Source organism: Strix uralensis, chromosome 7, assembly GCF_047716275.1.
Source record: "Strix uralensis isolate ZFMK-TIS-50842 chromosome 7, bStrUra1, whole genome shotgun sequence".
In the NCBI taxonomy this organism is placed as follows: domain Eukaryota; kingdom Metazoa; phylum Chordata; class Aves; order Strigiformes; family Strigidae; genus Strix; species Strix uralensis.
This window is the reverse complement of record NC_133978.1, coordinates 33,569,640-33,595,587: the sequence shown is the minus strand read 5'-3', so window position 1 is coordinate 33,595,587 and position 25,948 is coordinate 33,569,640. Positions and strand designations below refer to the sequence as shown.

The window sequence follows — 25,948 nt, the reverse complement described above, 5'->3', positions numbered from 1 at the left end:
TTGTTTCCTTGTTGTCAGAAGAGTGGTTACTTCCCTTAGACCTGGGAATTCTGGGTCTAACTTTCTGGTTTTTTCATACATGTTTTATATATCAAGATAGGTACTTAAATTTCAAGGATCAGTTCTCTACCAGCAAAATAAAAAAATAACTCTGCCCTAGCTTGCAACTCTGTTGTGGTTATAAGCAAATTAGCAAATTAAAGATGGTATAGTGCTTAGACGATGCAGTCCTAAGTACTGTACTGCTGCCTTAGTATTACCTACTGATGCTAAAGTCATAAAAATTAGAAAATTTGTGTGGTTGTACTTTGTCTAAGGAGAAATTCGAGAACCTAAAGACTGCTTAAATCCTTGTTCTTCATCCATGTTAGGGCTAGGTACCTTTGAAAGAGTAGTGTGAGCATTATAGTATGTCTTTCCAGCCCCCAGCATCTCAAGCTATTTTGTTCTGCGAGTGGTGAGATGAGCAGTGACTGAGGGTACACACTCTGGATTTTTACTAGCATTAGTGTGTGAAGCAGAGGCAAGTAGACTGGCCATGTTAACAGGCTTTTACCCTCTTTGATACTTCTCCATTAGGGCATTTTCTCAGTGAAATATCACCAAGGCAGCTGGGAAGTGAACTGATGAGGACATTTGAACATAAAAATCCCTTAGTCAGACCTTAATTTTTAAAAAGTACTATGCTGGCTTGCATCTATTCTTGAAGAGGTGTCGTGAAAAGTACAGCTGAGAGCAGAGCAGCTATAGAGAGATCCCTCACACGTGGGGTAGGCACGTGAGGTGGTGCCAGCAGTCTGTGCTGGTGGAACTCAAACCAGCAGTCTTCTGGCTCCAGGGTCATCTTTGAAATTCTGAAGAGACTGTGTGTGTCTTTGAACACAGTTTAATACATTTCCCTCTTCCTCAGAGAAATTTCCCTTAGGCATTCTACTTTGCTATTTCCACGACAAAGCACTTCAGTAATAAGAATGTTATGTTATTTCTCTACCTGACGTTGAGCGCTTTCTCTGTTGGTTCCTTGTCTGGGTGCTGGTAAAGAAGTTTGAGTTATTTCTGATTACCTTTTTGCTGAAAGGTTGGATCATCTTAGTGATGTGCATGAGCTAATTAAGAAATTGCATTTCAAATTAAAAGTGGGCTTGCTAGATGAATAGGAACAAACTCCCTATCCAAAAGAAACTGAAGCATTACAATTGCCTAGCAAGAGTTTTAATTTGAAAAATTTACCTTCTTTTAAAATGATGGTGGAGACTTCCACAGTTCCCTCTTCTTCAGTGAAATAGATACTTGCATCCTATATATGCTGAGATATCCAGTGATGATACTGTTTGGAAAGAAGCACGGGGAAGATATTTCAACTCCCCTTTCTTTGTAACAGTCTCTCTTGTGAGTTAAGAGCTTTACAGTACAGCCAAGATGTGGACCAGAGTTTTCAAAATGGCCAGTATTACATGTACACAAATAATCTTCAGTGCAGCTGTTCCCTGACCAGCCGGCATCCACGTGGAGATTTCACAATACTGTTTTGTATGTTTGTCCTTGTCTGTTTTGCACATTATGTTCTGGTTCAAAGAATGTAAGTTCTCTGGGACAAATGCTTTCATGCCTATCAGTACAGAGTCTAACAGAGTTGAATTCTGGCTCACAACTGGGGATCTTAGCTCTCTTGTGATACAAATAATAAGCTTAATGCTTAATGAACTTGAGGGAGAAAGATATCTTTGTTAATTATTCAATAGCCTTATCTCTTCAAATAAGATATAGTAAAGCTCCCAGTAAATATCTGAAACTTCCAGCAAGGTTTCTGGTAGTACTGAAGTAGAGCAGAGCCAACATACCTTACCTATTGAAGAAAAAGGTGGGCAGGAAGAAATGGGAATCATCTTTTACCTCACTGAAAGTGTGGGGGAAGTGAGGTGGGTTTTGAAACAATGAAGCATCAGAATAGAGAAGCAAATTTGCTTTGCAGTCCTCCTTTAAAGACTCTCTAATTCTTAATGCAATTTTGTATTTGGGTCATAACTGTCATTTCATTAGATAAAGATACAGGAGATTGTTGCCACTATTCAGACATAATGTATGAGCTGATTTCTAGGCATCAAACTTTTCCATTAGCAGTTAGCTAAATGGGTAAAGTGGATGCAAAATTCCTTTTGTGAAAAGTCTGCAGCTAGGATTTGTAACTGTTTAGCCACATTTGACTCAGTTTTCATTTTTTGTTCTTTATCCTTGTTTCCTGAGCTGTCTGAAAAGTCCATAGGGAAGACTTAAAAAGTGAAGGGAAGACTTGGCTGGCTATTTGTAAGCAAGCTATCTGAGTGATTTTTGGCTTTAAAGGGTATTAAGCAACATCTAGCACATGATTTTGAGCTCATTCTTAGGAAGTATCCTACCATTTCACACTGTGTGTCAAAGCTTCATAGTATATATAGATATTGTACAAATACTTGGTACAGACATGGATAGGCCTTAGTGTGAGATACTGAGCCCAGTCTTGCCTTAAGGGATACACACACAATATCCATAAAATTCAGTGAATGCCCTGGGGAACTGCGATGGGCTCAACAATTTTGGTTTTGAGCATGCATTTTTAAAATGTAATTTTTTAAATCCTGTGTATAGTTTTGAACCTTAAGGGTTTAATATTTTTTGTTTGCTATAACACAAAGATTGTCTCATTTCATGATTCCTGGCTTATCTGCTGAAGATACAGAAACATACCTCTGTAGCATTCAAGCCTGCACACCTATGTTTAGGTACTGGAGATTCAGTTGAGGATTTTGGGGACTTGATAGGAGGGGGTCATGTAGTCCTATACCTCTTTTTTTTTTTGATTTACTATAGAATAGACATACCACAGACATCATTGTGGATTGATTTCAAACACTGTCATTTAAATCACTGATTTTAATCATGGTTTACTTCAGAATCCAGGAAACCTTGATTAGAATGATTGATTGTAACCTTATTTTACATTTAGATTTTTAATTATAAAAGGCTAATTGATAAGCATGAGGATATTCCATATCTGTACACATTTACTTAAACTAATATAGCTCTGCATAAATTTATCATATTCTTTAACATTTATATTTTTCCCTAATGACTATTTTTGCCCTTGATTTATGTCAAACTCTATTTGAATTGAAATTGAAATTTAATTAGAATGCATAAAATAGCATTGTGGATTTTTTTAAATTTCAGAAACTACCTGAATTCTGCTAGGCACATGAAGAAAGTAAATGCATTAAAATATATTTTAATTTTGGAACTGCTGATTTGTTGAGGGTCTGTAGCTTATAAAACTGTCTACTTTGGATCACCATCTCCTTAAGGATTTTAAAAGTGCAGATCTTATTACCTAGTTTTGTTCATAGATAGGAAAAGGAAAGCAAGTTTCTTCTCTGTTTTTTCAGATCCCATTTGGATTTTTAACTTTGAATTAAAATTAAAATTTAAAATTCTGATTTTAAATTAATCTGTGGTTTTTAAATATCAGTATTTAATTCTCCCTACTTTAATCTAAATTTGATTGTAATAAACCTGCAAGGCAACTACTTTTATGAAAATATATTGGGTATACAGTGGGTCTAAAATTTTACCCTGCACTCCTTTTTAAGAATAAAATGAGCAAATCAGCATGCACAAAATGATACAAAAATTCAGAGAAATGATGCAAACCTAAGCACAGTTCCTGGGCAAAAGCCATTAGATTATGCCTAAGAATACTCAGCTTTTCCCTTGATAAATCTTTCCAATGACACTGGCCCATTTTTATGATTACTCCAAGAAGATTTATTCTTTTGAAGAATGTTTGCAATTTTTGAGACATTTTCATCATTTGAATTGCTTTCTTGGATTAATTTTAGTCTCCTCACTTATGTTTTATAAAAATGGCTAAATTATTTGAGTAGTCTCCAGTTATTCAGCTATTTCTTATTTTACAAAGGTGGGTATTTTCATTGCTGCTTTATAATAAATTGCTGTAGATCCTTCTCTGGAAATGTATAAAACATTGTTACAACTTTTGGGTGACAGAGAGCAGCAACTGTATTGAGAATATAGTCATTGCAGGGCAGGAAGTTTCTGATTTATGAAAATGTTCCTTCACAAAAATGACTGTTTTTCAGGAAGGTGTTTTCAGTCCAGCTTGCCTGTTTCTTTTGTATACTTCAGTGTTATGTGTAAATCGGGCAGAAACAATTGTGAATAGGCTATACAAGTGTACTAAATAAGTGTCGGTTCTTATTTGTCTAAGCGTAACCTCATCTTGAACTTGGAAAGCCAAACATATCCATCTCCTTAGTTTTTACTGAAGAAGTAGTAATCAAAAGGTAATTCCAAAGAAAGTTTTGGGGAAAGTGCAAGGAATTGCTCAGTAAATGGGTGTTGCATGAGGAGGCATCACTAGCTTGGAAAGCACAATTTAGGAGGAGATCCCCGGAGATAAGAGTGGCTGGGAATTGTCACGTTCAGCAAGCCTGACAGGTAGTAAGTCAGGAATCAGAGGTCACTTAAAAAGAATGTGAGAAGTGAATTAGTTGTTAGCTAGACCTTAGTTTGCCGTGGGTTATCAGGGCATAAAAACCTTCCTAAAAGTTGTCATGTGTTGCATTCCTCTTGTTGGAGGTGGTACCCTGTTGGAATGGCTTGTTTTCCAGAAGTAACAATTGAAAATTACCCAAAATAGTCTGCAGAGGAAGAGACACAATGTGCTATCCATGAGCTGGGTATTAAACAGTGAAGCTCATTTGCTAACTGAGCAATTCACTTGGGGTACTGTGAGTTGGAATTGTGGATTTGAATTCAGATGGAACTATCTGACTACTGAAGTGTGGTAAAAGAAGTAACAGGGTAAAGACTAGCCTCAGCTTAGGTGTACCTGGCTGTGCTTTATCTTTCAGAGTAGTTTTACAGCTGGAACTCTGGGGGTGCTAAACTGGGGAAAAAAAAAAAAATCTTTATCTTTCTTTTACAGGATAATTAAAAACTTCTCTTAGGTTGTAGCATATCTGCTCTTTCTTCCTCCTACTATTTCATTCACCCTTTGGTTTTCAGTTCGGACACCTGTATGAAAGATTGCATTGAAGAAGGAACTGAGGTTGATGTAACGGAAAAAGGCTTAACTTGGTGGTATGTTGCTCGCAGGAACAGTTTGCAGGAGTAAGAGGTTAAACGGTCAATTGGTTTGGCCTCCTTTGGGAAGGAGGTGTAGAAGGATGTGGAAAGAGGGGAAATACTGTTTCCTTTTCCTGTGTAGAAGACTAACACAAATGCTTACATCGATACAGAGGGGAAAAATAAAAACTCCTTTCATAAGGTAATGTCATATTAACAAGCTAGAATTGGGGAAGAGCATTCATCTTTCCAAATCACTTTAAATTACATCAGATGATGAAAGAGCTATTTACAGTAATGATACATCCAAGATGTATATTAACCCGTTTCTTAAAAAGGCAAGTCAATATTAGGCACTCACAGATGTTTAACAGGGACTTGCATTTCAAGCAAAGAATGACAGTTCATGCCATTGTGATTTCTTTCCATATTTAATCAAGTAAAATATTATTTTCTTTAAATATTTATTTTTTCCCAACTTGCCATTTATAATAAACTGTCAAATATACTTCACTTCCCATGGGAAATTTATTTCCCTCCATTGTATGCACCCAGCCTCTTATTGTTAGATTTCAGTACAAGGCTGCCTGCATGGGTTTGTTTTGCCTTTAGCAAAACGGCAATAGGGAATTTTTGTTCTGACAAACATTTCCCATCCTTGCATTGGCAAAGAGGAAGCGTCCAGCAGCAGATTTCTTGAGTTACATACTCAGATCTAAGCCCTGGATGTAAAATACCTGATATTGTATGTCCTTCTCTGACTTCCGGCACTCATCACTGCCCTGGTGATCAAATGGTTATGTTATCAAATTGTTATCAAATGCTTTTCAAACCTTGAAAGCATTTCTTGTACTGTAAACAGACAAAGTGAGTTTGTATTTTTAGCTTTGACAGAAATATCCTGATGATCTGGAAAAGCCTGCGTGATACCATCAAAACTTCTCATTTTAAAGCAAGGCTTTAAAAGGTATTGCCTGGTCTGTGGTTAAAGGGTGGCTGAGGAAAAACTCTGCTGTTCTTAACTCTATGAGAAATGATAACTGCGCAACCTTCAGATTGCCACAGAAGAATTATGGGGATGTAAGTTGTTTTTCAAGGTGCTAAGAGTTATTTATAATTAGAGATTCCTTGACCTTGACTCCAGTGATAATACTTGCCTCTTTCTTCACTTTCAGATCACTGTTCCTTGTAACTTGCTCTTTAGGTCCAGCTATGTTTGACAATGTATTTCTGTGTAAGTCCAATGAAAAGTTGTTTGTTTCTTTTAAAAGTAATAATAACAATAATAATAATAATAAAATGCCCCCCAATTCTGCCCTGCTTTACCTGTTTCAGGACAGAAGCCTGCTAGTGTTGTCTTTATAAAACACTAATGTATCTGGTTTATAGGGAGGGGAACAGTAACAAAAGGAGTGTAATAAGAGTATTACTCCTGTGACTCATAGGGGTTGTGGCAGCTTCAGACTTTATCTAGACATGTGCTACTAATGGCTATCAGGACTGAAAGGAACTTTTTGGTGACTTAATTATACATCATTAAGTCAAACTGCTGTTAGCTCTGTTCACAGAGCTAACCCTGCATGGAGCAGAGTTGGTATGCTCATGCACATGACTTTGCATAACCAGGTTCATTAGGACAAAAGCAGGTAGAGATGATTTCCCTTTCATAAGTTATATGGGCTGAACAGAGAATGTGAGTTAAAAGTATATTTGCTGGTACATTTCCAAAGCAATCCAACTGGGAGTGGGTAAAGTCATAGGCAGTGTGCCTAGGGTTAATACAGCTGTATCAGCTCCGAGCCCACTGCCTGTGCTGTGATCAGGGCTCTCTGCTATTGGCTGAGAGCAGGGGAGGGAGGCAAAGGAAGAAAATCCACCGCTTAATTTAGGCAGTGACGAATGGGTTGCTGTGCAGGATGTTTCACTCCTGGATGTCTGGGATGATGCAGATACTAAAAAGGGAAATGCATTTTCTCATCATATCTTTACAAGCAAGGTGTCGTGGGTAGCAGCTGACCCTGGCCTACATCTTTTAGTGAGGCTGCTTAAGGTCCTTGGAGGATGAGGGTCTTAATCATATATAATATTATAGTGTTGTGCTACTTTCCCTTGTCCTGTCCCCCCACTTTTCCATGCTTTTGGACTGGCTGACTCCATCACAGCCCTTTTGTCCAGGCATTGGCATTTGCTTTTGAATCTGGACACATCAAATATGATACATTTCTGGGCTATTTTATTTCAGAGCTGTAGCTTAAATATGTTAGGATATATCCTCAGATTGAGCAGGCCTAGCCAGAGTATGTGAAAGACACAACAGGTCTGTTTAAGCATCTCTGGCAGAGAGTCGCATAAGAAGCTTTTGCTTGGCTAAAAAATGGTGCTGTCAGCTAATGCTGCTATGAGGAGAGAGTGAATTCAATTTTTATGTCTGAGCAAATGGCCATTGCTTGTGGAGGCTGCATCTGCTGGTGTCGCAGGTAGCCCAGGGAGGCTGCACTGTGATTTGGGTAACTATGTGTCCAGTGCTCTCAGATACAATCTTTTTTTCCCTGCTTAGGATGGATTTCGGTGGAATACATTGTTCTGCTGACATTCCTGGATGACTTTCTTCTCGCTGGGTCATTACTGAAGTCATACTGCAGTGCTTTTACTGAGAAATGGCTGCCATGCAGCTGAAGATTCTGGTCATGGACACAACACATGAACATGTGTTACTTCCCATTTCTTGTGAGAATTAGTGCCATGGAATGTCTAGTCTAAAGTCTTCCTTCAGCTCAAACATAATTCCACCAAGTGTTTTTTTGTGATACGCTTTTCTTTAGATCTGAAGTGCATATAGGAACTGTACTGCTCACTCTGCATTTTAACCAGTACACTGCACTTTCCTCCTCCTCCTCTTCGTTATCTTGGCACAGCTGAATGTGTGGATGTGTAAGGAATGGGACTAGGGAAGAATCCAGGTTGTACGACAAAGAGAAAGCACAAGAAAGCTTAAGGTCAAGGGGTACAGTCAGTTAGACCCAGGTATGAAGCCAGAGAGAACCGTGGTGGGAACCATTGCACAAAATTTTGGGAAGGGTTTTCAGATATTTTAGTACAAGTCTGCTCTGGCACATGGTTGTCGATCACTAGTCTTAACTCACGGCCCTTTTATTTGCAGCATGTGCTGGTTATAGGTTAGGCTGATGCAGATTGTGCTTAACGTGATACTGAAATCCTGCCTGCATATGCTGTGTGCTGATGACATTCAGCCAAAGGCTTTAATGTGCCTCATGCAGGCCTGAGATCATAAATGGCTTTTATTTGTAGAATTTGGATGAACAAATGGTCTTTTCTTAGCCCATCCCAGTCTTATTTGCTTTCTATTTTAGGACATAATGATAACTGCTAGCTTTTCATGTATATACCCAACTGTTTTGCCAGAGTTAAAATCAGCTTTAGTTAAAAGCCATCTCAGCCTAATAAGACAGTACTGAGCTATTAGTTTACTTTGATTCTAGACATTCAACATATCTGTGATATTAGTAGAATGGAAATAATGTTAATTTACTCTTGCTAAACACTTCAAGGAACCCAGAAAGAGTAAGTAAATGTCATTGTTGCTATAGAATAATAAAAGCATGTTATTAACCCCTTGTATCACACATGAGCACAAGACTAAGTGTGACAACACTGCTTTTGGCTTTCAAAGAGGCAATTAAATAGGTAGAGCTCCTTCATGGATCCCTACTTCCTCCATGTAACTAGTTTTGGCACTAGTAAAGATAAAGATACTGGAGGTCTCCAGTATCTTTAGTAGTAGTAGAGATATTTTGCTATCTATAGGTATTTTGCTATCTATACCTAGTAAAGATGCTAGGTAGACCTTTTGTGTAAGGCAATTTTTCTATTCTGACTGCTTCAGAAATTCAGTTAGAAGCAAAATGAAGTGCTTTAAAAATCTCTTTCTTGGTTCCATATCTGAGAAGTTTCAGTTTCACAGAGGCTTCTTGGATAAAGCTGAAAAAAGCATGGAAAACACAGCAGATTTTTTGAGGGATTAATGTAGCAGGGAATGTATCATCACAGTTTGGCAGGACACCAGGTCAGGAATGTGGAAGCTGGCATGCTAGGGAGAAGCAGTAGTGCTAGGAAGCTGAGAAATGGGTGCTGTTTAAAACTGCAGTTCAGCACCGAGACTGGAGGAAAGATCTCACTTGTTGTCACAATCAGAAGGCAAATTGCATGGTTTCAGATTTAGCATAAGAAAACATAGGCTGGAAGGGACCTTGAGAGATGATGTGGTATCCACCCAAAATGAAAGGCAAGATCAGCTTACCAAAGCCTTCTTGACAGATGTTTGCTTGTCCTCTCCTCAGCCCCATGCTGGAAATTCCAGAACCTCCCTTGGTTACCTGTTCCAGCCTTTGCTGTCATTACAGAGTAGCGTGGAGTCTTGAGCTGGCACGGAAGATCAGAGGGATCCATTACGCGGTGTCAGTCCTTGTCATTTCATGATTTCAATTTGTAACATTTGTCCTCTAGAGCAAAGTCCTGGTATTAGGACATCTCAGGGTTGTTTTTCAAGTCCAAGTCATGTCAGCAGTCTGTGACTTGCATTTTATCACAAGATACCATGGTGCTTAGTCCCCTTTTGTTTTTTTTAAGGGTTTTGAGAAGAACACCACCACTGGCAGGAAGAGGGATGTGTTGCAAATGGTGACCTGGATAGCAAGAATACACAGCATATATTTGGGGTTCTCTTGGCCCATTATCCAGCAAACAAAAGTCAGGCCCTTTAGTGTCGAAAGCAGTGACTCTCCTCTTATTGTCAGTTGCGATAATAAACTTGGGCTTGCCCTTTTGCAAGGTGTGGTGTTGCCTGGGCTGTAAACCCATGAGGAGGTGAAGGATTTCAGGCTGTACCTGTTAAGTCAGGTTGAGCAGTGCAGCCAGGATGATCTTTTCCCTGGTGCCTGGGCTTTAACTGCTCTGTTCTGCTTGGTCTCCATTTGCAGCTATTTTTTGATGTTTCAGGCATGTGGCAAGGATGTTACATTCACCAAAGGAACCTGAATTTGGGGATAATGAAAGATGGAAAGTCCTTTGTTCCAGGCTATCTCCACTGTGGCTTCCATGCGTGCCCCAGCTGATGGGCATTCCCTTTCTGCTTCACTGGTCTTCCAGGCCTTCCCTTCCCTCTGTCCCCTGAGGCTGGGCACAGAAGCTGTAGCACAGCCCTTGCAGTTCAGTTCTGTCTGCCACATCAGCCTCGTCAGATCTTACCAGGTGCTGAATTCCGTCTTACCAGGAAATCTCTTTGAGTATTTTATGCTTGAGCGGAGAGAAATGGGAGCTTGGGGCTGAGCCAAAGATTTCTGATGTGACATGAGACATTGTGGCATCCTCTGGGACAGAGAGCATTCAGTGCTCCTGGCTTCAGGTTTGCTTTCTGCCATCAAAGAGTCTTTCAGAATCTCAGTGAAAAGTGAGTGTCGACTACCAAGTTAATAGCAAAATCCCTGAGCGAGTGTCCTTATGCCGATGAGAGACCATAAGAACTAGTTTCCCACACCTGCAGGTGGAAGACAATATGTCCTGCCATGCAGCCATCACTGCTGTCATGCTGCTGTCACCCTTGCCTTGGGCCCTCCCGGAAAAAAGGTTTGTCCCCTCTTCCTGGCCGAGATGTGCCACCGCCCCTGAGCTGGGTGGACACACTGGGCTTTGCTGCCACCCACCGGGGAAGAGCAGCATCCTGATGATGCTCACTCAGGCCTCCTGTAAGCATCTTGCTAAAAGCAAGAAAACACTGATTGCTTTAGAAGACAGGAACTTTTTGCAGTGATGATCATTTTTGTAGCTCGTTCCTAACAAGATCTGAAGTTTGTACAGAGCTTGCCTGGCAGTCTTTGAATTATAAACAGCATGAAAAACTTGTGAGGTACTTTCCCTCTTCTACTGAGTACATCTATAATGACAAAGATTAAATCTTTGTACCGGACTGGGAAGTGTTTGAGGAAAGGAAGATGTACCTTTGCATTGCTGTGTAATTCTCCCCTTTGGTTATCAAGTGTTGCAATGGGTGGGTGGTTCATGAGGGTTAATGAACCAAGTAACTGACAAGAAATGCAATTGTTTATTTGCAGATTGTGCTGGCTGTGGAAGAGACATAAAAAATGGGCAAGCCTTGCTAGCTCTGGATAAGCAGTGGCACCTGGGGTGCTTTAAGTGCAAGGCCTGCGGGAAGGTCCTAACCGGGGAATACATCAGCAAGTAAGTAACCTTTGCATCTCTTCTGCACTCTTGGCATGAGTTCTTGTTGCCACTAGAGAAGAGCTTGCAGCAAAGTTCACCTTTTGAAGTCCAGTTTTGACCACCTTTCCTTACACACCAAAATCTTTGTTCCCAGTGAGAGCTGAGTTGGGAAAGGAAAGTAAACTGCAAAATGCAACTGAAAGGTGGTGTTTAATGATAGTAGTCTATATTTAATACCAATACGGAAGGGGGTATATCTCCATGTTCCCACAAAGGATTGGGTGAATTCCTGCATCTGTTTTCTGTGTTAGCCAGGTAAAGCTTTGTGTCATTTTGCTTTTCAACATGTGATTTTGAGGAAAAAATGCAGGAACCTGTCCATTGCTTGCCTTTGCTAGAGAACAGAGTAAATGTGACGATCTGATTGACCTGACACTGTTTCTCATCTCCATATAAGAAACTAATCAAGAAGGTTTTGAGCGGAAGGAAGTGTAGAGGAAAAGAATGGGGAAAAGTGGTGTAATGATAAAATAGAGAGAACGAAGATACAGTCTATGTTCCTCCCTTCAAGCATACAACAAAGAGGAAAAAATAGGGAAACAATGTATGCCTCACAAACCTGTCATTAAGGGGTGTAAAATATTTAATAGAAAGTAGCATCTGTAATTTCTCAAAAGAAGTTCAGTGCCTGAGAAATACTCCTAAACTGACTAGTATTTCCACTTTTACTATATGTTCCTTGTTTGTACTAAAAAACTGCATAACCTTACACTTAAAAATAACTGCTTATACTCTTGCAGACTACCAAGGATTTTTTTTGCTGAAGTGAACAATAACTACCTGCCTATGATAAAGACTGGTTTCCTCTCATTCCCATGGACATAGTTCCACTGATTCCCTAGAACTGCACCACCTGTAGGTGTAGAGAGTCAGTTCTAAATATTTACTTTATAAAGAGATTTACTTCAGTGGTTTGTACCGGATGCCTTTTCTTGATGGGAATTTAAGGAATAATTCTAAGAGTCACTAATGAGAACATGATTTCTTTTTGTCTACTACAAAATATTTCCCTTAACTTCTCTCCCCTTTGCTTATTGCTGTGTATAGGAGTTCCAGACTGAAGACAAGGGAATAGTGTAAGGCATGCTGTAACCTGTTTATTGAAAGGTGGTTTGTAATTTGTGGATTTCTTTTTTCAGAGATGGTGCTCCTTATTGTGAAAAGGACTATCAAGTTCTTTTTGGAGTCAAATGTGAAGCATGTCACCAGTTCATTACTGGGAAAGTCCTAGAGGTAGGTGTTTTGTAAACTAGCGTTTAAGAATTGGGCCATGTCCTAAAATGTCCTCATGCAACTGCAGAGAAATCAGAAATTCTTATAGGAAAGTATGGCTTGACTCCAGCTTTAATGATTTTTAATACTCCACATTTCCTGGAAAAAAAAGCCTTTACATAATCAAGTTTGTGGACAAAATGGGGAACCACGAAGAACTTCAGTTACAGGTGTATTTTGTGAAGAAGAAACTGCATGTACTGTATGTTTTACAGTGAATAACAGAAAATAAACCTGAAAGTGTTACAGAAATAAAAGCAGCTGGGATTTGCTAGTGAATGTCTATTACAGGTTCTCTTCTTTGTGACCTATCTACTAGAGATATAAGACTGTCACAGCCCTCATATGAGAAGTTTCATACTTGACGTAAAGTGATAACAGCTTGTGGTTTTCGTTCTGGAGGTTTCTCTGGTTCAGAATTCGGAATATTAACTAGGATGGTAGCCACCAAATGAGGGACTCAGAATGCATGTGGACACGCGGTGCATTTGTCACTGCATCTATTAGGAGGAAGTACAGTTTTTTAATTAGCCAGGCTCTTAGTCTGTCTCCTTTGCGATGTGTATCTAATTCCTCTGGAGACCCACATGGATGATTAGGGAGAACAGTCTGAGTTTTCCCTTGAGTAGGAAAGCTGTGTCTCTGGCTTTAATCTAGTGGTCTGCTACCATCTGCTTATCTGTTCCCATCTACTGATGAGTTTTTCAATTTAGTACTATGTATTGGTGACACCAGAGCTGCATTCCAGTGCAGGAAGCATACAGGAGAGAAATAATTGGATTTGTGAGACTGGGAAGCATAAAAGAATTCTAAAATCATTTTAGATGCACGTGATAGGTGTTCTAACCAAGCAATGGAACCTATTCAGAGGTATGGAGATGAAAATGATAAAAGAGAAGGTTATTGGAGTCTGTGGAGAGCTGGGAAGAAATAAGCTATTTATATTTGGAACCTTTTGTGGATATGAATATAGCAAGGTTATTATTCTGTTACTCTTCCCAACATCAGTGAGAAAGAAACCTAGATTTGTGAGAGGATCATGAGCTGTAGCCTTTCAAAACTGAGTAAATTGAGACTAAGGAAAGATTAGTTTAATTGAACTAGGATTTAGCTGTTCGTCATAATCTAAGCTAAAGTTTGGATTATCAGAAACATTGTGTCCCAACCAGAACCTTGATGAAGTCATTTTGGCCCCAGGGTTGGTTTCTCACTCCATAATTCTGAATCTTCTGATGGCTATTTATTCTCAGAAGAAGAGACAACATTTTGCTGAAGCAATGAAACATGTCCAACCTCTTGCAAGGATCCACCTCTTCTGAGTCAAAATCAGATAAAAAAGATGAAGATTCTTCCCTTTGACCTAGTCCCTGCAGAATCACAGGGCCTGAATTAGAAACAGACCCTTTCAATGATCTTATCAACACGTGGAAATATTAAACATGCTAAATTCTGGGTAAGCCTAGAAATTTTGCTTGAATATTTGTGGGTCTCCTTGATTATCCGAGGTGCAACCCATCATAATACAGTAGAGGGCAGCAGTAGTTCTCAATATGTAGCTAAGACCAAACTCCTCTAAAGCCTGTAGAAGTTGAATTATTCATATAGTGCAACTCCTGAAGGCTGACTGCTATCTGAAGGGTGTAGATTGGACAAGTCCTTAGAAACTTCCACCAAAAAAATTAGTGCTGTGTAATCAGGGAGGTCATTCAGTCCATGAATAGAGTTCTGCAGGTATCATCTGGGAAAGCAGATGCAGGAGAGACATTCAAGCACTTTCTGTCATTAAGTGGTGTTTGAAAAGATAAGAAGATACAGGTGAGAAGCTAACATGCAATAATCAGAGCAATTTCTCAGAACTGTGGGCTAGTTTCTTGGCTCGTCCTAGAAACCTTTCACACTGTCAGAGATGCACAGTTCCAAAGGGGCAGTACCAATGCCTCTAAATTAGACTAAAGGAACTAATAAGTCAAAATTTAGGATGGGAAAATCATGTGTTAGCACATGTGTCCCCTTTGGCAGAAGAGGTAGTCTAAAGGATGGGGTCGGAGCATGATATAAATCCTCTGGTAGTAACAGAGATGAGAGATCAGAAGCGGCCACGGATGATAATCCAGAGAAGAGGATGCCACAGTTCAGGGAGGGCTGCAGACCTATTTGAGGCAGGACAATTAACAATTCCCTTATCCTGTACAGGAAAACACCCACAACCTTTCAGTACACCTGAAGTTTTAATTTAAATGAAGCTTGAAATTCTCACAGGAGGATTACTGTCTTCCCTCTTTGTTTTCTTTGGCAATGTTTCTTTGGCAAATTCGGGTATTTTTGATGATTTATATCATGTGGGTTGTCTTTTGTCCTTCTGCCTCTCTTCAGAAGGAAACATATTCTTGGTGTGAAGTAGCACAATCATGGGAACTGTCTAGGTAGAGGTTATGGCATCACTGACCAGCCCAAGTTATACCTACTAATGTCCAGTGGGAAAAAACCCAAAACACTTTGTATTTTGCCTTTGTTAATAAACCTGGTAGTAAATTCACTGATCAGTATCTTTCATTTTAGTTGTCAATAAAATAATTTGTTCTGTTGGGAGCAGAGTGTACTATTTCATCATCTTCATCCAAAGAAATGATTAGAAGAGATTGGAGGGAAGTATATAGTGCATTGTATACAAACACTTCCCTCTAATGGATCAGAAGAGATTAGCAGCATGCCATTGTGCTGCTTTATTTTCTGCTTATTCTTATTACATCTGGAACAGTATAGAAAAACTGAAAAATTATGGGAAATGAAAGCATGAAACTTAGCTTTGGGTTCACAGAGGCTTGTGCTATCTATTTTTCCAGTAAAAGATCGATTTTTTTATTTGAAGAGAAACTGCAGATCTTTGCAACATTGCAGGCTTACAGCTCCTGCTTGTTTTTGTCCCTCATGCTTAGCACTTCTGGAAAAATCAGGCTTTCAGTCTTCTACAGTGAGCAGCCAGCAAGAGAGACAACCACTCCTTATGTGGACCTAAGAGTCTTCATCTCAGAAGCAGCTATGCCGTGTGCCTGGTAGGCACCCTTAGCAGAGGCTGTCAGAAAGCCAAGTTTTGAGTTCAAACCTTGATATTCAAACCTTGAGAGGATGGGTTCCCTCCAGCCATTCTGTAGAGGTGATCCCTCTGCTCAGTTAAGAAATGCGTTACTAGAAAAACAGTACTTATTTTGCCAATATTCACATATCATGGAAGAATGCTCTTTTTTCTAGGCCATAGATCTAACAACTTTCAGTAGCCATGAAAATATGCAAGAAAAATAGCATGTGCATTTAAGTCAGCTCAGAAATTTCTCATGTATTATTTGGCATGTAACTTTCTGTGACAAATAGTGACAGATGATAGATGAGTGCATGCCAACACAATAAATATGATAAGTATCCAGTATGAAATAGATATTGCAACTTTCTTGAGTGTACTGGATACTTTAATCATAGAATCGCAGAATGGTTGGGTTGGAAAGGACCTTAAAGATCATCCAGTTCCAACCCCTCTGCCATGGGCAGGGACACCTTCCGCTAGACCAGGTTGCTCAAGGCCCCGTCCAACCTGGCCTTGAACCCTTCCAGGGAGGGGACAGCCACAACCTCTCTGGGCAACCTGCTCCAGTGCCTCACCACCCTCACAGGAAAGAATTTCCTTCTTATATCTAATCTAAATCTACCCTCTTTCCGTTTAAAACTATTACCCCTCATCCTGTTGCTACACTCTCTGATAAAGAGTCCCTCACCATCTTTCCTGTAGCCCCCTTTAAGTACTAGAAGGCCCCTATAAGGTCTCCTTGGAGCCTTCTCCAGGCTGAACAACCCCAATCTGTCCTTATAGGCGAGGTGCTTGAGTATTTCAAGAAATGTTGTCAAGGCAACAGAGATCAGTGTTCTTCTGAGTTTCTCCAGCAGAAAGGAACCTTTATTTATGAAAAAATACTCATTTCCCATTAACTCTGGTGAAAAACGTTTTTATCAGGCAATAACACCATAGTGAGAGTGAGGACTTTCATACAGACTTTGCACGAAGCTGTTGTCTTCGTAGCTTGAAATGAAGAAATTCACTCAACAGTCAGAATCCAATATAACTGTTAAGCAGGTATTCTTTATTAGCAGCGCTGGGGTCACCCTGGGGATTCTCCAGCATAAGGGCTCCCACAAACTAGCATGAGACATCAGTTTACATACACACAAATCATACATATTCATTAGATTTCCTGGAAAGGGGTGTCTTATGATAATGAGTTCCCAGAATTCATTTACCTAAGATGCCCATCTGATCCTAATCCTACAAATTTCTGTGTAGACATGTGTACCTCTACAAATCTAAGTAAACTTCAGCACGTATTTAGCTATTTGGAAGGTGTTGGCCTAAATAATTTTTGTGTAATGTGGTTATCATACACAATATAACTATTCCTCCAGGGCTTAATTCAAAATACGTTAAATCAGTGAGAAGCTTTCCATTGACTTCAGGAATGGTGGATCATGCCTATATGCATGTATTTCATCTTAGCTTATCTAAAGTGTTATCAAAACTTCTAAGTAGTATTCTTTTAGTTCTGCAGAAAGAAGACATCAGGGCAGAAACAGGTGGATATTTCACATGAAATCGTAGAGAAAGCCTGAGAATAAGATTCAGGTCTTAGGATTTTCAATCTTTTTGGCTGTTACTGATATGAACAGGATTTGATCTCATGATCTAGAGATAGATACCTGCTATCAAATCCCTCAACCTTGCTACTCTACCCATTTATCTTTATAATACTACTTGCTTAATATTAATTTGCAAATAAAAAGCCATTGTGTGATTTCTCCTGGCTGTGCATAGCTCGAGTTCCTGTTCTGGTGGGCTGCTGCCTGCGCTGTGTTTGTTTCCTGTGCACTGTTGAAACTTGCACCCCACCTTGTAAGCAGTGGCATAATGCCATTTTAACAGATGGGCCTGAAAAGAGAAATGCCAGGGCACCAGAAGGCTCCCTTGACTTCAGCCTGCAAGGTTAAGGTCCAAATGTATTTTTGATATTGTAATTTATGCTGATTTTAAAGTGGAGTAGTAATTTATGATGTGGTATTTAATGTGAAGTAGGTTTAGTACTTGTAGATACTGTTACTTTAATGTGCCAGAATTTTAAGATGTCTCGTGTGCTGCAACTAGTTCTGAAAGATGTCAGTTCTGAGACACCTTGACTGCTGAAGTTAGAAATAAATAACAATAATTATGGGGGAAAAAAACCAAACAGTGAAAGCTTCTATGGTTCCTTCTAAGGAAACTGTAGCCATATTTAAGAGGTAAAGAATGTGAGCCAGAAGAGTCTGTAGGTTTCTTCAGTTATTGTTTTCAGAGCTAGATTTAGAAACCTGTGCTATGCGGGGTTCAGAGAAGTTTCTGCTGATTCTTTACATGTAAATGAGTCTGTCCTAAATAAATAAATAAATAATAGATGATAGAACAACCTTGGTGGTTCCCATATACTGTAAATGGTTTATTTGAACCATGCCTGTTGATGTTGTTCAAGGATGTGCCTTCTGCCAACACTTACCCATGCAAGCAACTTCACTTATGTGAGTATTAGTATTCAGATGCTTCAGCTGATTGACTTTTAGGGAAACTTGGTAGCCAACATGTTTAAGTAATTTATTTTAAAGAGATTTAGGCTCATAGCTCACGTGAAAACATCACCCTTCTCAGCGAAGATCCATGCAGTACAGAGTTTAGTTAGGTACTTCAGTACATTCATGCATCTGGTCCTGTGTTCTTATAACTACACTTTCTAGATTGAGGAACCATGGAGAGAATCTTAAAACAAACAGAGATTTATTTCAATTCCATTCAGAAATGTTAAATGAAAGGCTAACATATATTCTTCTGCTAAACAAAATATTTACCAAGGCTGTTTCCATAGTGGTTATGCAGGAGGTACCACAAAATGTGTTATTTACTGGATTTTAATGATGCAGCCTGTACTGGTAATACAGGTTGAAGTGATGTAAAATTTTAAACACATTTATAAATGAAGCAATTAATGAACTGAACAAAGACTGATGGTATGGTGGATCCAAATGGGTTTGTTTTTGGTGGTATGTTAAAGTTGTGGTAAAATAATATCCCTGCAGAATGTATTACCATTCTGTTTTCACAGCACTAGGCATCTACTGATCTGGGTGTCTTATAGGCTTGGGAGAGACTTTGCTTTCAACCAGTACCTCCCAGTCACCCTTGTCATCTTCACACACCATAAAAATGTAGGGGAAAAGGTTACACAGTAAATGAGAAGCAGCAGTGGATTTTAGTGCATGCTTTGTTAGTTCTGTGATTTGCTTTGTTTGTATTAATTTTATTGTTGTTACAATAAATGAGTAAACATGAACACAATGCCTGAATGTCCCAGGTAAATGATAAGAAAAAGCAGAATGACATGCTGTGATTGTCCTCTTAGACAGGTATATACTGCAGACCACAGGACTTTTTTGATTATGAAAAAAATACCTCTTGAGAGATCAGATAGGGTCAGTGCACAGGGCCCACTGTAAATTCATCAGATGTTCACAGAGTGTGTCTGAAGTGGTGATCTCACCCAAAGTGGGCAAATAGGATAAAGGGGTACATGTACCAGTGTGGGAAGTGGCCCCAGCACTCTGCCTGCATTAATCTGAACTGGACTACTAGAATACAATCTCAGTGTAACTAAGTGTTTCTGACAAAACTAGACTAACACCCAGGAGGCTGTATAAATTCTTCAGAAGCCGTGGAAGTAATATTTAATAACTTCCCGAGAAAGAGAGCACTAATTTCATGTTCAGCAGGCGCCTCTCCCCAAGGGAAAAATGTTCTGAGTTGTATCAACATCAAATAGTGACACACCAAGTGATGAGAAATGGTCCTGCCCCTGCCTGGGCCGGTATTCTTCCCCCTTTTGATTTTTCAGAAAGGGTTGGTCATATTACTGCTGGGGTGGGTTTAATGTGCAGGGAGGATTATTTGCTTGTGTTGGTGGGTGTGTGCAGGAGGGTGCGTGAGTGGGAGCAGAGGAGTGAGGCTCGGGGCTGGGTGCGGTTCCAGGCACTTCACTGTGAGCTGTCTGGGTGAGAACACAAGCTGTCTGCACATTGCTTCTGGTCGTGCTCCGAATTTGAACGGAGGTGGAGGGAGTCAGCCCACCGGGCTGAGGAGGAAATGGACTTAGACTGAAGAATTATTATCAGAAGGTAAACCCCTTCCTGTGAAACTAGATCTGAACTGGAAGGGGTCATGGCTTGCTTTTGGGGGGGAGAGGGAGGGGTGCAGCTTTGTGATGTGACTGAATAGCTTGCCAGTGGTATTGTAGTAAGGTACGTGTACTTTTGTTCCTGTGCACCAGAAGACTTTTTTTTTAAAGGCTGTGTGTAATTCTGTAGTTTAGATAAAGAGAGTGCAGCTAACGTTCTTAAACTGCCAGGAAGAGAGGAGAATGGCACAGAACTTGGGCTGTTTCTGATTGCAACTGATTGCTGATGTATGGAGGAACAATACAATTCTTTATCTCAAATAATTCTTAATATACTTTGTTGGCTCTTTTGATCGCTTCTGGAGATCTGTTGCACAGAAATAAGGTTAGAGTTTGTTTCCAGTTTCCCTGCCTTTTTGCTGAGAAATGTGTTTTATCAGTTAATGTAGAATGCTGACTTTTTTTCCTAACGTGGGGTTTGTTTGCATAAAAATGGGGAAATGAAAGGTATAATAATAACTCAGGATATGAGTAAACGGTTCAGACAGGTTGTCTATGTAGCTGAGTAGCAGCATAGATTTAATTTAATTTAGACTACCCTTCCCTGGTGAAAAATATCCTATATGTAATTGCCTAGAACATCACATCATGCACAGGGTCAGAAATCTAGAATAAATATACTTTCAGTAAAATAACATAAATCGCTTCATGTAAAAGTCTTTCTAACAGGATTTTGGCTATTTCCCTCTCCCATCTCAAAAGATTGGATTTGTCAAGAGGGATATCTGTAGTTGGGAAAGACTTTACACATAAAGATGACAAAAGAGTATCTGAAGTTGACAGAGCCCTAACAGAAGTTTAGTTGCTATGGCAGCATAATCACAAGGCATTAACTTCTCAGCAGTGGTTTGGAAACCATCCTTCAATCAATTTGAACATCAATAGGAAGGGGAGGAATGTTAAGAGGATGTAGGGATTGTGAATGAGAAGAGCAAGTTGTAACAAGTAATTTGAAAAAATAACCAATTAAAGCTTCCTTATTGCCACAAAGGGATTTAAGAAATCTTGCAGGTGGTTATAAAAGTATGGCTTATTTGTATAAATTGCTTTCGTAAGGTGTTGCTGAGTTAGGATCTATACTTCCTAGCACAACATCTTTAGCTTTTACTTTTTTGATTTAGTTAAATATTCTCCAGTGTGTTTCTCGCATGAAATATTAGTGAAAAACTTTAACAGGCTGCTCAAAACACTTTAAAATGATATTTCAGTAGAGGCATTTATATCAGTATAAAGTTTCTTGCCACCAACAGCAGCCTTTGTGATATATAGCCATTGCATGTATTCCAGTAACACGCAGGTACTTAAGTAGTTTTTTCATGTCTTAGAGGTGCATGTAACACATAGCAATTTTTAGTAGAAGAGTAATTTACCTGGATGACTCTTTTTTTTTTTTTTTAGTTATATAGCTGTATTAAGAATTCAATTGCATGGTTGTCACTGCAGAACACATCTTGTTCTCCTCTTGGAACAGTCTGCTTATGGGAAAACATAATACTCTATTTTTATTTTGTAGCTCCCATTGCTTCTTTTGTTCATCTTTTAAACCTTTGCATTGTGCTAGTGCTACCTGCCACAATCACCCACAACAGAGATATAAAATTAATAATGATCCCTGCATCAAAGTACTTACCCTGAAAACAAAAGTTCCTCCAGTGTTGCAGTCTCACTGTCACTGGGGATGCGATGACAGGGGAATGTGAGAATGCACTCTGAAATTATTTCAGCCAGTTACTTCTTGCTTCTCCCAGACTGAGATCACAGTGGTGAAATATTTTGCAGGGTTGTGATCTTTCATTTTTACATCCTGCTTTAAGTCCTTCTATCAGTGGAGAGTTTGCTACTGACTTCTAGAAGAGCAGGATAGGATTTAGACCTGTCCCTCATAAAAAGTAATTGGTGGGAAGAATGCAGCAATAACGTGTTTGAAACTTGAGAAGTAGAGAAGAGCCTGTTGGGGCAAGTCTGTAGCTGTCACCTGTTTGTAACAGGCTTCATCCAAGTATTGTGCTGAATGTTCACTCTGTGAGGACTCAGTCCCCTTTCTCTTTTGTCTGCTTTGTCAGGGTGTCAGGGTGCTTTCCTGGGGAGGGGCGGGGGGGGGGGGGGGAACAAAACCAAAAGATACGTCTGGAATTTCTAGGGACTTTGAAGACCACAGAATTAACACATGTCTTTACTCAGCAGGTGCTTTACAGATGAAGAAATACGATACACATGAGTATTTTGTGGGTGATTAAATGTTTTAAATGACCACCTGGAGCATAGCATGGGTAGATCATATAGGTGTAATAGTTCTTTGAATAGATATCTGGGATGTATGACATTTATTACATGGCTTTTTCTTTGTAAGAGTGAAAAGCAGCACACAGCAAGAGATGCACCTTTTCATCACCAGCAACACACATACTCTGGCATTTAAACTGTGAAACTAGCTTGGGATGTTTTGTGGTTTGCAGAGATCTCTGAAATGAGCATCATAAACTTGAGTATGAGTTAAAATGTTGAAGAACTTGACTTTTATATGTAGGATTTGGAGTGAGAGATTTATTATGCATACAGATGGATCTTCTGTTGCTTTGGATTCTGTAAAGTAGTTGCATGTTGGCTGGAAAATGTTTTTTCCTAGCAATGAGGACAGTAAGAACTGAGGCAGTGAAAAACTTTAGGCAGACTTATCTCAGCAGCACCCTTGAACTACTGCTGTTGAGACAACAATTGTGGAGCCCCAGTACTTGGTTGAAAAGTGAATGGCAGCAAATGATGTTAGGTATCCCTTTCAGCTTTATGTCCATCACCTCCCTCCTCCCTGTTCATCACCATAGTAATATGTTGTGTCATTATTATTTTGTTGAAATAGTTTTCCCATAGTAACTAGAAATCTTGATTTTATATGGAGCTGAAGAAAACAAGGTAGGGAGTAAAATCCCCGTGTCTTGGCTCTGACAAACATACTCTTATGGGATGTTCATGCCAGCTAGGATTCAAAAGTATGCTTGCATAGTTTTGCATCTGTAATTGGAAAACACATGTATCAGCAGTGAGAAAACTAACAAATAGGACAAAAATGGACTTCTGCCAAAAACAAAAGGCTCTGCTTTTAGTAGAGTACATGTTGGTGTCTGACGTTTATTCAAAGTTATTCTATTTGAAAAAAGAGACAACTATTTCTCTGCACTAACTATCCACTGGTTAGCTTAATGTCCTTCAATATTTCCATTTTAAATTTAGTGTTGAAACGAAGAAATTAACTCAACAGTAAAGGTTTTTTTTTACTGTTGAGCAGGTATTCTTTATTAGCAGCGCTGGGGTCGCCTTGGGGATTCTCCACCATAAGGGCTCCCAAGAACTAGCAAGGGACATCAGTTTACAAACACACAAATCATACATATTCATTAGATTTTCTGGAAAGGGGTGTCTTATGATAATGAGTTCCCAGAATTCATTTACATAGTCCGAGCATGCGTAATAAAAATAGAGTCTTCAGTGGTGGAGGGAAGAAGTAAGTAGTTGTCTTCACGGTGTTTGCTAGTTGACCTTCTTCTTTCCAGAGCATCCGCTGCGAAGTAAAGTCCAGGTGCCTTCTTCCTAAATCGACAGAATCATCCTCCCTAGATAGGATCTCTGCGTCCTTTTGTTCGAGTCCCCCTTATCTTAGTTTGCCCATTCTAGGAGTTGCCCAAGTGTCCATTGAAGGCTTTCAGTCTGCTCTCAGTGTTTTACATAGGGAGTCTTTTACTCTTTTCTAAACAAAGAGGCCTAGGGAAACAGTTAAGGAGTCTTTGGGAAACAAACTGAAGCAAAACACAAGCAAATCTTTCATGCATCACAGTTTAGTCTTAATCAATGATTGTCAGAAATTCATTTGTTTGAGCCCTTTCAGTGTAATATAAACACTTTGGCCAGAATTACAAAATGAGGATTCCCGAGAAATGTCTTAATGTAGTAAAATCCAGGCTAATAATTATATATGGGTGACTCTGGAGTTAAGAGCAATGTGATTGGGAAGAAAAATATTTTAAGAAAATCTGTCCCTTCCCTAGATTGTCATCTGTTCCTTGTTGTGACCTCTTGCTGGAACAGATTTCCAAAGGTAGCAGGTAGCACTGCAGTTAACCAAGGATAAAAAACATCCTTTAGACTTTTTAAAGGATTATTGGATCAGAATAGTTGGGATGACAGTGACTTTTAGGATCATTTCGCTACAAGAGAAGCCTCTAGTCACTAAATTAATTCACTCTTAACATGTTTTCCTGTTAGAACAATCTGTGAGTCTACCAGGTACAGATTAGCATAAATCGAGTGCTTCATGTCTAGTTTGTTTATTACAGGCTATCTTTGTTTTATATTCTCTGGTTATTTTCTACGATGTTCTGTGTCTGACCTCAAGCTTAGTTTCTTTCCCCCCTCCTTTGGCCTTCACAACTTTTATTTCTCTGTTTTTCTTGGGACACTCCCTCTGAACTGAATGCAGACATCAGAATGAAGATCAGGGTTTGCTAAATCACATGCCAAAGGTTGCACAGTTCCTGAAACAGCCTTCTGACAGAAAACTGGAAAGACAGTTTTGTGTTAGATGAACAAAAAAATCAACTACAGTTGTTTGGATCTAGTGGTGTCCTGCATGGAGGTCCAGCAGGGCTGGGAGTCTGAGAATTTGAGTTCTCTGCCTGGCTCTGCTGCAAGCATTAATTTTGATCCAAGGTGAGTTGCTTAATCTCTCCCAAGCTCTCACTTGCTTTATCAGTTAGAAGGTGGTTTGCACTTGCCCACTGAATAGGTTAATATGAGTTTTGCCTAGTGCTACACTGACTTGTTCCCTCAGCCTTCCCCATACCACAGACCTCTGTCACAGCGCTGGACTCTCCAGGTCAGTAGCAATTCCAGTGCTGATGCAGCACACCCAACCCCAGAACTTCTCCTGGCATTGAACTTGAACTGTCTCTCTGAACCACAATCCACATCAACAAAAGCTCCCTTCTAGCAGCAAAGCCTCTGCTATACTGGGAATTTTGCTGCTTAGCCGAGACAGGTCTCAGTGAAATGATTTAACTCTATCGGAAATTTTTCCAGTGTAGCCTTAGGCTCAGACTCTAATTATTCTGCTGGTTTGGTCCAGACCTGTGCTCCCTAGCAGCAGCCTGATGCATGTGTAAAAGCTTCTGTCTATGTAAAGCCCATTGTAATGGATTTTAAGGTCAGAGGAACTGCTAAAATCATCTTGCTTGACCTTCTCTTTTAAAAATCATAGACCTTTCCCCTAGAAACCAAATGAAAGCTTACCCTTTGGGAAATTATCCTGCCTTGTCATGAAGACTGCAGAGTGATTGTAAAGCCAAAAATTTTCCCTCTTGCTTAAATTACCTTTACTTTTTAGAAACTTCACCTTATTTTGAGGTTAAATTTGTCTAACTTCAGCGTTTTGATGTTGTCATAGTTTTTTCAATGGGATTGAAAAGCTCATGCTCTTTCCTGCTATTATCACCTTTCTTTGCTTTTAATCACCCATCCATTGTGATCTAGTGATCTCTGAAGCCTCTCTCTGAATAATGATCTGACTCTGAGTCTTTCAGGTTCACAGCTGAAGACTCATGTTGTTTTGATGGCTCTCCACTGAGCTATTCTGTAAGTCCACATGTACGCACTCATCACTGTTATGGTGATGTTGCAGTATCTGTTGTCAAAAGCAAAACCTTTCTTCTGCTTTTCCTTTATATTCTTTGTATACATTAAATGATCAGAAGAGCCAGCCCTTTCAGGTACTCTGAGAGCATTTTCTGGGAGATTATTAATGATATTCTCAAACTGTCTCTCTCAGTTGCTGTTGCCCACAATATGGCCCTCAGTCTCACAGGGGTCTGCTTTCTCGATTTGCAGGCATGTTACGTTAGACTATTAAAACATACTTGTTGAGTTTAGATAGCTTAAACAAGCATTGTCTTTGAGTTATCAGCAGACTTACCAGGAAA

The 25,948-nt window shown here is 39.5% G+C and overlaps 1 protein-coding gene across 5 annotated transcripts in view; it reads left to right on the top strand.

Moving 5' to 3' along the window:
* ABLIM1 (actin binding LIM protein 1) overlaps positions 1 to 25,948 on the top strand; it is a 211,307-nt gene that overhangs the window by 118,045 nt on the left and 67,314 nt on the right. For all 5 annotated transcript variants that reach the window (XM_074875356.1, XM_074875353.1, XM_074875351.1 and 2 more), the window contains 2 exons: positions 11,250 to 11,376; positions 12,558 to 12,651. In XM_074875356.1, coding sequence (XP_074731457.1) covers positions 11,250 to 11,376; positions 12,558 to 12,651 — 221 coding nt within the window. The remainder of the gene's footprint in view (positions 1 to 11,249; positions 11,377 to 12,557; positions 12,652 to 25,948) is intronic.